Source organism: Crinia signifera, chromosome 11, assembly GCF_055691185.1.
Source record: "Crinia signifera chromosome 11, ASM5569118v1, whole genome shotgun sequence".
NCBI lineage: Eukaryota > Metazoa > Chordata > Amphibia > Anura > Myobatrachidae > Crinia > Crinia signifera.
The window spans coordinates 4468533-4480184 of NC_139227.1; the positions used below are offsets into that span (position 1 = coordinate 4468533).

At 45.7% G+C, this 11652-nt stretch overlaps 1 protein-coding gene across 3 annotated transcripts in view; it reads left to right on the plus strand.

Moving 5' to 3' along the window:
- Positions 1-7339, plus strand: part of LPCAT2 (lysophosphatidylcholine acyltransferase 2) — a 43111-nt gene extending 35772 nt beyond the window's left edge. For all 3 annotated transcript variants that reach the window (XM_083165297.1, XM_083165298.1, XM_083165296.1), the window contains 2 exons: positions 4105-4246; positions 6952-7339. In XM_083165297.1, coding sequence (XP_083021423.1) covers positions 4105-4246; positions 6952-7154 — 345 coding nt within the window. In that variant the 3' untranslated portion in view covers positions 7155-7339. The remainder of the gene's footprint in view (positions 1-4104; positions 4247-6951) is intronic.
- The last annotated feature ends 4313 nt before the right edge of the window (positions 7340-11652 follow it).

The following is an 11652-nucleotide window of genomic DNA, read 5'->3' on the forward strand; positions in this document are numbered from 1 at the left end:
TACCCAGAAACCCCCCTAAGAGTCCAAGGGCCCTAGGCTGAAAGCTGAGGGTCTCCTCTTTCCATGGGTATAAGAATTTAAAAAATCGGCCCTGGGGAACCGGAGATATCTTACTTCAAAGCAGTGGCCCCATCCAAGCCTGTTAATTGCTTTCCCAGTCAGATATTTCAGGTTCTGTCTGACTTAGAGTTTTTCTGAGGGTATATTCCAAAATCTGGGACTCTCCCTCTTTGATGGACACTAGTAGCTTGTCTCTACTGTTCCCAGAACCAGAGAGATCAGCCTTCCAGCAGCTGGTTACTGCTCCAGCTCCACACACCTGGTAAGTAGTTTTATATACTCATTGGCAGATTGCTCTGCCTCCTGAACTCTGATCCCCTAGTCCCCAATACCATTTGGTAGGTGGGATTCTCTAGTTTTTAATTCCATTATCTAAGAAATCTATTTCCGAGAACTGGAGATATCTGCAGTTAAGCAAGCTGTCCTACCACCAGAAATTTATGAATAATAAGCCCACTCCACTATACACCCCTCCTCTGCGTATTAAACATCCTCTACCACCCTGGAAGTTATGTATCAGGGCCCCTTCATTCAGCCCAATGCCCCCTTCTCCCACCCCATCACCCCCCATCTGTGCAGTAAAGGTGTAATTAGTGGAAATCACTGATCCAAGCCCTACATGCTGAGCAGTTGATATAATACCCCCTACCACCTGGGGGACATCAAAGCTTCCCCCACCCCTACCGTTGGAGGATCGGTAGGTGCCCCAATACATTGCTATGCCTAGGGGTCTACACTGCTGTTGACGCCCCTGTATATATATATATATTTATATATGTGTGTGTGTGTGTGTATGTATGTATGTATATGTATATGTATATGTGTGTATATATATATATATATATATATATATATATATATATATATATATATATATATATATATATAATTATTATTTATATACATTTGGTCCATCTATAATACTCTAACTGACCCGGCATATACTGCGTCACCTGTCCATCTCCGTGCTTTGCTCCGCCCCTCTGGAAACCCCCTTCTGAAAATCCTGCGTTTGCCACTGATTCTATGCTAAAGGACCACATACGATGTCCGTGAATCGCGGGAGGGGGGCTGCAAATCGCGGGAGGGGGTTTGCAAATTGCGGGAGGGGGCGCTGGAGGGGGTGTGTGAATCGGGGGGTGGTCCGCGAATCGCGGGAGGGGGGGTGGGGGTGCTGGAAGGGGGGGGGGCAGGAGTAATGGTGGATGGTGGGTGTGTACTGGGTGGGCGGGGGGAGCTGATGTCAAGGGGGTGGAACGTTATACACATGAAAACGTTATACACTGGTCTTTTCCCGGGGGGGGGGGGGGGTTTGTGTATGCTGCTGGGCGGGAACGTTAGCTACACAGGGGAGAGATTATATGTACCTGCTCAAGAGGATTCTAATAAATAGTAGATAGATGTGCGTGATATCATCAGTCAAACAGATGTTATTAAAGGCAATTACCTTATACTAATCCTAAAGCAAGTAACAAAAAATGGACATAATCGTCTAAAATTGGGTGGTATTAACCGGCGTCATTTCACATAGTGGCGTACCGCTATTTGAAATTGATTCAAAGTGGGATATCCGACTTTGATACAGTTCCTAGGTGCATAATACAAAAGTCTTAAAGTGGATGGCTAGCAATCTTCAGGTACCCTCTTTGGACTTTTGGTGGTCAGTGGGTGAAATAATGGTTTTCAGAGGTCCGCGGGTTGGGAGATAGTCTCCTGGGGTTCTGGACTCTCCTGCCATGCCCCTGGCGCTCATAGAATCGGGACATATGGTTTACACACGCTCTCCCGTGCCCTGAACTCCGCAGGTCATGAGTCCATGCGCCGCTCCAGCTCATAGAAGTGCGTCACCATCATCATCAGGGAACCACAGGAGACAGCTTCCAAACAATCGCAGAGACCTCTTACTCAGCTACAGTATCTTTGCCCGGCGCTGGGATTTCTTCTTTCAGCATCCATTGAGGTGGCAGTTGTAATTGTCCTTATTTTTCCGGTCGTCCTGTTTCCAAATTTCCAAGTTGTGTATATGAAGTTGCAAGTCTTTTATTCCTAATGTAGTGTCTCCAACGTGTTGCAGCCTGCTTTGGCCTTTTTCAAGGAGGTGAGTTAATGTTGTAGTCTGGCGGGTTTAAATACCCTGCTTGCAATCTTGCTGCCAATTGATTGACAGTTAATTATTTAATTATGGGTTAGAAACAGTTGCTGTATGCTTGAAATGGTTTGCAGTCATTGTTGTAATACAGTGGTTCTTGGTACCTGAAGATTGCTAGCCATCCCCTTTAAGATTTTATTAATAGTATACATCTCGGAACTCTATCAAAGTTGGATATCCTACTCTCCATCTATTTCAAATAACGGGACGCCGATATTTGAAACGTCGCCGGTTAATACCATCCCTTTTTTTTTTTTTAACTTCGCACCAATGATATCCTGTACAGCTGTGTTATATCAATGTTTTTGTTACTCATTTTATGCATAGTAAAAGCTATTTACCTTTTAATAACATCTGTTTGACTGATGATATCACGCACATCAATCTACTATTTTATTAGAAACTTCTTGAGCAGGTTCATACAGTATTAATATATAGTCAGTGGTGGCTCCTACCTTTATAGTAGGAGGGGGCTGCTCCTGCCACGATGCCAGCACCCCCGCCACTGCTCACAGTCGCCGCCGATGTTCCTGGGCAGTTTATGCCTCCACTGCGGTCCTGGTGCTTGGATAATGACAGGCACCGATGCATGTGCAGTACCAGTCTCTGTACTGCACATTCGCTGGCCCCTACCTATGTGCTGCTTCATCGGCATCCCATAGAAGTCCCGGTGCCTGTACAATACAGATGACCGGCACCGGACCCGGCTCATGCACAGTACCAAACTAGGTACTGCGCATGCACCTGGTTCTATGGGCTGCCAGTCACAGTGAAGCCAGGCGGGTGGGACTGGAGTACAATCTGGACACATTTGGGATAAGGGGAGACAGTCAACTGAAGATGCAGTGCGTAATCCTGGAGCAAGACTAAAGGCATAAACACAGGCCATGGCCTTAGCCTTTTCCTGCCACGTGTCATTGGCAGCACTGTCCTCGTCGTAATGTGAAAAGTAATCAAATATGGAGGCGGTATCTTTTTAGCTACCTATCTGAGAACTTGGCGAGCTATTTGCAGTGGGACTACCTGTCGGTGACATGATGGGCTTAATAAACTGGGCATGTCCTGCTTAAACCGGTATCAATCAGCTCTGCCTTCTATGGGAATCCATGTTTCTTCATCAGCTCGTCCTCCTCGTCTTTGCCAGCTGTGACTATGATGCAGTGACATTATCTCACACCTGCCCGTATCACACCCCAGTATGTCTTCATCAGCTCAGTCTATTATGAGCATGCAGTTTTCTTACTCGGCTCCTCCCCGGCGTCATTGCCAGCTCCTACAACGACGCAGTGAACAGGATTGAACCTGCAATCTCCACAACTAACATCGTTTTTCAGAGAAACAATTCAATCGTATTTTGTAGCATTATTTGCTCTTTGGAGCATTTTATTGGCACAGTTTTTAAAACTGCCATCTTGTCTGCCGCTGTAGAATGTGCCAAGTGTTTGTGCCACCCACTTGTGTCGCTTAGCTTAGTCATCCAGCTTCCTTGGTGCAACCTTTTGGCCTAAAAACAATATTGTGAGCTGTGAGGTGTTCAGAATAGACTGGAAATAAGTTGAAATTAATAAGTTGAAATGAGGGTAACAATACTGTGGGAACAACAAAAATTCTGTATTTTTTTGCGGTTTTTATGACTTTTTTTTACAATAAAATACAGATGCAAAACCAAAACCTGTTACACTCCAAGATTACCATTTATTCTACCCAGAGTACAACTGTTTAAACTATGATATCACATTGTATAGCGTGTGATGCCTTATAAATACCAAGTCACCAAGGTGCTGTGATAAAAAACAACATTTTACTTTGTGTTTTTATGTTGATCTTTGGATGATGTACATAATGCCTGAATAATATTTAGTTTTGAATTAACGTGTGTATTATTCTATATCTAGTTATTTGATGTTGATAATGATGGCACGATAACAGAGGATGAATTTAGCTCCTTGCTGCGTTCTTCATTGGGAGTGCCAGATCTTGATGTATCCAAACTGTTTCAGGACATGGATGCCGATAAATCAGGAAAGATCTCATATGGTAAGTCCAGAAGAACATTCGGCTTTATAGCACCAGCATTTAGATCACATTGGTCAACCTGGTCATTAGTTTTACAGCTTAGGGGGCATACTGTAGTTATGAAGCTGTACATTACCCCTGATAAGTTTAATTTGTTTTCTATCGAGGCAATAACAAATGATTTTTGGGAGGTATTTATATTTATCAGTAATTCCTAACGGGTATCCTTCAAAGTCTAAATTATTATTCTAGTATGTGTTTGGAGCGTGGAAGGAAAAAGGAGCAATCAAAAGAGAGCCTGACAATAATAGTAATTAGATTATTATACAATGTTTACCCTAGATCAGTGCTTCTGTTCTCCATTCCTCAACATAGGCGAATCTAGAATTATGGTAATGGGTGGTCCCAAATACTCAAGCAGGGCGGACCTTTTCGCGGCGAAGGCACGCTCCAAAAAGGGGGCGTGGTCTCATTCGAAGGAGGCGTGTCATCACAAAAAGGGGCGTGGTATTACACTTTAGACCACACACCGTAATGCCCATTACACATTTAAGCAAACTCTGCAATACCAGCATGGCACATACAGAAACCTCCTCCTCTCCCCATACGGCATATATCCTGGGCCGAGGGCTGGGAGTATCATTTGGCCCATTCACATAAAACAAGATACACATATACTAGGAAAGCCATAGTACAGGAACAGTGACAGTGCAGACAGAGAGAGAGAGCGGGAGAGGCAGAGCGGGAGAGGCAGAGCGAGAGCGGGAGAGGCTGAGCGAGAGAGAGAGAGGGGAGAGGCAGAGAGAGAGAGGGGAGAGGCAGAGCGAGAGAGAGAGGGGAAAGGCAGAGCGAGAGAGAGGGGGGAGAAAGGCAGAGCGAGAGAGAGAGGGGAGAAAGGCAGAGCGAGAGAGAGAGGGGGGAGAAAGGCAGAGCGAGAGAGAGAGGGGGGAGAAAGGCAGAGCGAGAGAGAGAGGGGGGAGAAAGGCAGAGCGAGAGAGAGAGAGGGGGGAGAAAGGCAGAGCGAGAGAGAGAGGGGGGAGAAAGGCAGAGCGAGAGAGAGAGGGGGGAGAAAGGCAGAGCGAGAGAGAGAGGGGGGAGAAAGGCAGAGCGAGAGAGAGAGGGGGGAGAAAGGCAGAGCGAGAGAGAGAGGGGGGAGAAAGGCAGAGCGAGAGAGAGAGGGGGGAGAAAGGCAGAGCGAGAGAGAGAGGGGGGAGAAAGGCAGAGCGAGAGAGAGAGGGGGGAGAAAGGCAGAGCGAGAGAGAGAGGGGGGAGAAAGGCAGAGCGAGAGAGAGAGAGGGGGGAGAAAGGCAGAGCGAGAGAGAGAGGGGGGAGAAAGGCAGAGCGAGAGAGAGAGGGGGGAGAAAGGCAGAGCGAGAGAGAGAGGGGGAGAAAGGCAGAGCGAGAGAGAGAGGGGGGAGAAAGGCAGAGCGAGAGAGAGAGAGGGGGGAGAAAGGCAGAGCGAGAGAGAGAGAGGGGGGAGAAAGGCAGAGCGAGAGAGAGAGGGGGGAGAAAGGCAGAGCGAGAGAGAGAGGGGGGAGAAAGGCAGAGAGAGAGAGAGAGAGGGGGGAGAAAGGCAGAGAGAGAGGGGGGAGAAAGGCAGAGCGAGAGACAGAGCGAGAGAGGGGAGAGGCAGAGCGAGAGACAGAGCGAGAGAGAGAGAGGGGAGAGGCAGAGCGAGAGAGAGGGGAGAGGCAGAGCGAGAGACAGAGCGAGAGAGAGGGAGAGGCAGAGCGAGAGTGTGGGGGGGGAGAGATAGGGAAGAGTGGGGGAAAGATATATAGAATATAAGAATACAGTATACAAGAGTTGTACCTATGGCAGCAGCAGGGGTTCCGATGGTCAGTGTCAGGCAGCAGCGGTCCCGTGGAGGAGGTTGAGGCGGGTCCTGTGGAGGAGGAGGGTGAGGTGGTAGTCCTATGGAAGCTGCGGCTTCCATGGAGGAGGAGGCTGTGTCCGTGGTTCTCAATGTGGCCTCAGAAATGACAGGGGGCACATGCTTCCTCCTCCACAGAGGAGACAGACACTAGAGGTCAAATTTCACCTCTAGCATCTGACAGGAAGCACAGCGCTGCAGCGCTTAGCGCTGTGCTCCCTGTCAGATGCTAGAGGTGAAATATGACTTCTAGTGTCTGTCTCTCAGGGGAAGACTGCAGCAGCAGCGGAAGATTGAGGGACAGGCGGGCGGCGGCGGGAGACGGAGGGACGGACAGCCGCCGATGGGATATGGAGGGACGGGTAGGCGGCAGCGGATGGAGGGAGAGCGGCCGGACAGCCTCAGAGTGGTCGAGCGGGTTGGCGACCACTGCCTTATACTAAACAGCCGGGCAGCGCACAGCTCTCTCTGCCCGGCTGTCATTTCTTTAAATTTTATGGGGCTAGCGGTCTAATGGGGGTCCAGTGCACCCCCAGACCACTTCTTAGGTTCCTCAAGTACCCTCAACATGCATGTTTTCTGGATGAATTAATGAAGGTAACTTAATTTGCTGGGTCAGTAACTATCCAGTCTGTTTCCACAGATGATCATTCTGAAAACATGACCTATCGGGGGTACAAGTGGACTGTTGCCATAGAAACACTGGGCTATATTGTTGACCTACAGTATATATTTCATATGGCTCTGTGTACAATAATTGTGCTTCATAAATAATTATTATAATATAGAAATAGTTACTATAACAACTTCTGAAGATTCACTGCAATAACCTTTTGATTTTTTCCGGCTCCAGAAGAGTTCAATAATTTTTTGAAGAAGCATCCAGAATATGCCAAGTTATTTACAACATACCTTGAACACCAGAAATATTATTTGCATGTGCTGCAACAAACCGAGGAAGAAGACAAATATTTAGAGCCCTTTATTGCAAAAAATCAAGTCGGGATCAACGGGAAAGAGGAATCGTGTAATGAATCAGACAAGAAGGTGGACTAAACCAAATATTTTATAGGGTTTCTTTCATTTTTGTTATAAAATTAATATTTATTTTGCAACTATTGATTTATCGGACCGTAACAACAGAGACATTAACACATGTGAGGACAATTGTTGTCCTTTTTATAAAACCATATTTGCATTTAATACAGTGTGAAAAATAAAAAAAATGAATTGTATCAGAACATTACATCATCTCATTTAAAATGAAATGCCTAGCTAATGAAGATGGTAGGCAGAGGTGCAGACAAGTAAAGGTTGTAGCTAATTACAGATTTATGGCAGAAGTAATGATGCCACCGTATAGGTCACTGGTACGGCCTTATCTAGTGCATGGGCTACACCACAAAAATTACCAGGAAAGAATAAAACATGTTTAGTTTGGAGCAGAAAAGGAAAAGGAGTAACATTGTATAAACTTTGAAATATACTGAGGGTATTACAAAGTAAATGAGGGAGACATCAAAGGAGAAGTACTAGAACAGGAGGACATGCTAAACTGGAAGGATGTAGGTTCAGGGGAAATTTAAGGAAAAATTACTTAATTGAAAGGGTAGTAGATAAGTGGAATAGCCTCCCATCAGAGGTGGTAAAGGCTAATACAGTAGAGCAATTTAAACATGCTTTTAATAAGCATATGAATATCCTTACAAAGAACTCCTGATCAAACTGCGTTGAGGTCAACTAAAGGATAAATAAAAGGGGCACGCTAGATGATCCAAGTGTTTCTTATTTGCCATCAAATTCCACGTTTTGAAGGAGACATGACCAGTCCCAATACAATATAAATCCTTAAAGAGATGCAGACCTTTTTGAATTTACAAGAGGTGGTCTAAACTGATCAAATACATTTCTTAGAAATCTTGCCCAGACTTCACCGCATACAATTTGGGTTTGTTTTCAATTTACAATGAGTTTTTCCACTGAATATCACATCAGATTAAATCACACCAGATCCTTTAGAAACATACACTGTGATATTCAGAACATTATATACAGCTGACAAGCTGCTGAGAAAGTGATAATGTTTCCTACCAGTAAAATACCAGTTTTTTTGCAATATATGGAAGAAGCTATGGTCTGCAGTTAGGGGGTTATTCTGGTTCACTCGGAAAGGCACAATCACTCTCTAGTGGACAAAACCATGTGCACTGCAGGTGGGGCTGACGTAACATGTGCAGTGAGAGTTAGATGGGGGGGGGGGGGGGGGGCTGGAGTTCTGGGCCTAGACAGGAAGAGGGCCCAGGACCGGTCTTACCAGGCATTCCAGGTGTTGGAGAAAGGGAAGGGGGGCCCTGCCTATTTTGTCAGTCCCGGCCCCACAATGAGTATATTATAATAAGTGCAACATTCATTTTTATCTAGTTTTAACAATTGTGTCATTATTTTATATGAATAATTAAATGCATTTGTATTTTCATGTGATACCCAATGGATCATTCCATTTTTTATTATCTAATTTTTATTATTTAATTTATTAAATTTTTCAAACTTACATAATTCTGAGCGCTTTACAAACCCTTTCTTTCTCCATTCATCCTGTTGTCAGGGGACTGAACCCCCCCTCTGTGTGAGCAGCCCACTCAACAGCCCACCCCATAAGCGCCTTTATCACCTGGGGTGATTCCTTTTTCTCGTTTGCCCTTCCATTGACATCCCTACTCTCAGTATAGGTGATACCAACAATCCCATTGGCAACTTCACTGTTTTTGCTGCCACAAAACATCTTTAACTCCACCTACAGTGTTCTACACGCTGTGATGGACATTCCCTTGACCTTAAACTCTTGGATACCTTTCCATTGCTTGCTTCGCCTCCTTATCCACAACTTCCTCTCTTTTAACCTATCCTTGCTTCATGTACCATTCAGCACTCAGATCAACCCACACAGACTGATCCACTTCTCATTTTCACTAACCAACAATGACCCAATCAGGTTCCCTCTCTTTTTCACAAAACACTAAAGCTCTAGTCAATGTAGCATCATCCACCACACATCAACCCAAACCTCAACCATGGCACACCCAAGTCTTTGGCATCGCAGAGCAACACTGGATTAAATCATACTTCTTTTCCTGTACTATAAACAGGTTCAAGAGGTGAGCTCCAAGTTTGAATGTAGTGGAGATGCTGCTAAAGACTAGGGTTGTTGTAATATTAGGTGATGAGAAGATCCTACGGGGAAGGTTGAGCCATATTTTACATAGTTACATAGTAGATAAGGTTGAATAAAGACTTGCGTCCATCGAGTTCAACCTAGGTTTTAGTAGCTTATCCCTTGTAAAAGACAGAGTATGATTCATTTCAAATTCAGAATATGGGCCCTTATTCTGGTTGGTGCTGCCAGAGCCGCACACGGGGCTCCGGCCGCACAAACCAATCCCCGCCCACCCTACGGATCGCCACGGCCGTCCGTACACGGACGGCTGGCGATCCGCATAAAAATGGTGGAGGCTACGCCTCCACCATGGTGGGAGCTGCCCCCTGCATTCGATGGTCGTCGACCATCGAAGGCAGGTCCGCACGCCGCGGCAGCTCCCGCAAGCTGAGACCACACGGACAATCGTCCGTGTGGTAGCTTGTATGGGGGCTGAAAGCTGACATCCGGCGACGTCAGCTTTCCGCCCCCATGAGTTGCGTCATGGCCTCATTACCATGCATACGCCCCGCGTTTGCATGGGAACGCCCATGAAACGCGGGGCGTACACATAGGGAAATGAGGGCATGATGCCTCTCACGCCCCTATACGCCCCCTTTGCGGCGGACGAAATACGTCTGCGGCGAAGGGGGCTGCACATGCGCAGATTCACCTCTGCGCATGTGCAGAGTAAAAACATCGGCGGTACGGCCGCACGCGGGCCGTACCGATCCGATTAGAATAAGGGCCATGATTCTTATTAGTACCCTTGGATTATTTTTATCCAATAAATGTTTGTCCAACTTTACCTTGAACGTCCCTATTGTGTCCGCCGACACCCCCATTCCAGGAAGAGAGTTCCACAGTTTGACTGCTCTGACCGTAAAAAATTTTTTTTTCTTTTGAGGGAACGCAGCTACAAGACAGGCCTGGAAATAGGAGAAAGCTGCAAAATGAATCCTCTATATACGATGTATGAGTTGGCCTTTTACAGTCCTGAAGATTTATGGGAATTTCATACATTTGGGGTTGATAGGGTGGAGAGAACAGAAAATCTCAATATACTGTACTCGTAGAATCTTTTATCTGCTCATCATTGGTTTGTTATCCATGAGCTGTTTATGGTGGCCTTTTCTGTGAAGATCTCAGCAATTTACAGACATTAGATTTATTTAAATACTTACATGGTTATTAATAATAAAAATAATAGTATATAGATTATTTTTCAACAAGTATGAACCCAAAGGATATATAGTGCCGGATTCAGAGAGGGACGCAGAACACATTGCACCTACATCTTTGGACGCAGCAGCGATGTGCTAATGCTGCAGGAGATGTCTGTAGATGCCTCCTGACCGGTAGAGATGGGCAAAACGGGTCACTAAGCCGAGCCGGGATCCAGCGGATCACTCCGTGAAAAGATCCAGATCTTTTAGAAAGATCGCTGGCTCACTTTGAGAAAAGTGGTAATTTGATAATAACGAAGCATACTTTGTTTTACAATCATTTATTGCCATTTTTTAAAAACTTTTTTTTAAACAGTGAGCTGAACAAATAAGAACATACATGACCGAGTTAAACACTGGTCGATGGCTGGGTGCAGAATTGCCATCGATGGCGCCTGCACCGATGACATAGAAACATAGAATTTGACGGCAGATAAGAACCACTTTTTAAACATGTTACCTCAAACCATATTTGATCCTTATTTTTTGTAAGGATATCAATATGCCTATCCCAAGCATGTTTAAATTGTACTACTGTATTTGCCTCTACCTCCTCTGATGGGAGGCTATTCAGATTATCTACTACTCTTTCTGTGAAGTAATTCTTCCTCAAATTTCCCTGAATCTTCCTCCCTCTAGTGTCAGTGCATGTCCTCGTGTTCTGTTGCTCCGCTTCCTGTGAAGAATGTCTCCCACCGGTACCTTCCTCCCCCTAGTGTCAGTGCATGTCCTCGTGTTCTGCTGCTCCTCTTCCGGAAACTAATGTCTCCCACCTGTACCTTCCTCCCTCTAGTGTCAGTGCATGTCCTTGTGTTCTGTTGCTCCTCTTCCTGTGAAGAATGTCTCCCACCTGTACCTTCCTCCCCCTAGTGTCAGTGCATGTCCTCGTGTTCTGCTCCTCTCCCTGTGAAGAATGTCTCCCACCTGTACCTTCCTCGCTCTAGTGTCAGTGCATGTCCTCGTGTTCTGTTGCTCCTCTTCCTGTGAACAATGTCTCCCACCTGTACCATGTTAAAACCCTTGATATATTTGAAAGTTTCTATCATGTCCCCCCTTTCCCTTCTCTGCTCTAAAGTATACATATTAAGAACTTTTAGTCTTTCCTGGTACGTTTTGTGATGTAGGCCATGCACCA